This window comes from Arachis stenosperma, chromosome 9, assembly GCF_014773155.1.
Source record: "Arachis stenosperma cultivar V10309 chromosome 9, arast.V10309.gnm1.PFL2, whole genome shotgun sequence".
NCBI lineage: Eukaryota > Viridiplantae > Streptophyta > Magnoliopsida > Fabales > Fabaceae > Arachis > Arachis stenosperma.
Window position 1 is genome coordinate 137814770 of NC_080385.1, and position 1318 is coordinate 137816087.

The 1318-nt window shown below is 38.9% G+C and overlaps 1 protein-coding gene across 1 annotated transcript; it reads right to left on the minus strand.

Moving 5' to 3' along the window:
* Positions 1–334: 334 nt before the first annotated feature.
* On the minus strand, positions 335–1030 carry LOC130951828 (ethylene-responsive transcription factor ERF096). The gene has a single exon (XM_057880564.1). The coding sequence runs from the start codon at positions 993–995 to the stop codon at positions 555–557; it is 441 nt and encodes a 146-aa protein (XP_057736547.1). The 5' UTR covers positions 996–1030; the 3' UTR covers positions 335–554.
* Between the last annotated feature and the right edge of the window lie 288 nt (positions 1031–1318).

Sequence of the window (1318 nt, forward strand, 5' to 3'; positions counted from 1 at the left end):
AACTAATTACTAGACCAACCCTAATTGGTTATTTCACGGAGCACATAGTTAATGGCTTAATGCCAATTGTTTTGGGATTTAGTGAAATGGACTTGGCAGTGTGTTATCATCAAAATTGGAGAAGGAAACAGAGTATATAATGAATTTGGGCCCAAAAGCGAATATCATGTGGGATTGTGGGGACAACATCATCACCAACCAGAAAAATACTAATTTTCTTACCAAGGACAATGATATAATGCGGACAACCACTTAACTCCCTTCATTGTCACAACTCAAACACACAAACCATATATATGAATATTAGTTACTATTTTAGTTTTACACCATAACTTATAAAAATTAGCGATGATGATATAATATATGCTTAATCACCATAAAGCATACACTTTAGAGACACACATGCAAAAATTGCAAATTATAGTACTATAATAAGTAACATTGTCCTTAACAACATTATTCCTCTGGTTTTGGAAAAATTTTTGATAGTTTGCTAGGTAAAGTTCTTCCTAGTAAGAGTAGAACTAGCTTCTTTTTTTTTTTCCTTCACTTATTCATGGTCCATTTTTCTTCTTTTCTTCGCATGCAAGAAGCTCCTCCAACAATTTGTCATCCAAGTACTCAAACTCAAACACTTCACTCCTTTCCCTGCCTTCCACATTGCCCTGCCATGAAGCAGAGGACGTTGAAGCGCCGGAGGAATAAGAGGAGCCACTGCCACCGCCACCGGTGCGGTTATTACCATAACCGGACATAGGATACTCATTTGGGAAGTTAAGGATAGCAAATGCACCTCTCATGGCATAAGCGGCTCTATCATAAGCCCTAGCTGCTTCCTCAGCCGTGTTGAATGTCCCAAGCCAAACCCTCTGACCCTGCCTAGTGGAGTCACGAATCTCGGCCGCAAACTTCCCCCAAGGACGGCGGCGTACGCCTCTATATCGGACATCTCCGCCGTCATCCTTTGTCCTACCCTTTGATCCATCTTCATTCATGGTTATGTGTTTTGTTTGTTTTGCTTTGCTTTGGTTTTGCATGCATGGTAAGAAAAGGCTCAATTTGAGTTATATTTATATGGTTGAAAAAACATGCAAAAGCAATTTGGCATGATGTGATGATTTGGCCAAGTATCGTTGGCACGTGTTTATTAGAATGTTCCACTATGTTTGAAAAACATTGTGTGTCCATTGTATTTGGATGGTCATTGGTCAATGTGGTGGCTTTTGCATAGCTTTGAAATTCTTTTGCAAGTCTAACTTCTTCTCACAAGGAAACAAATTATTAAGTGCCTTTTTCGTTATTGTACTTTCCTAATTCA

What these genes read in the sequence shown, in the direction of transcription:
- LOC130951828 (XM_057880564.1), bottom strand. Translation starts at nt 995, where the DNA reads ATGAATGAAGATGGATCAAAGGGTAGGACAAAGGATGACGGCGGAGAT.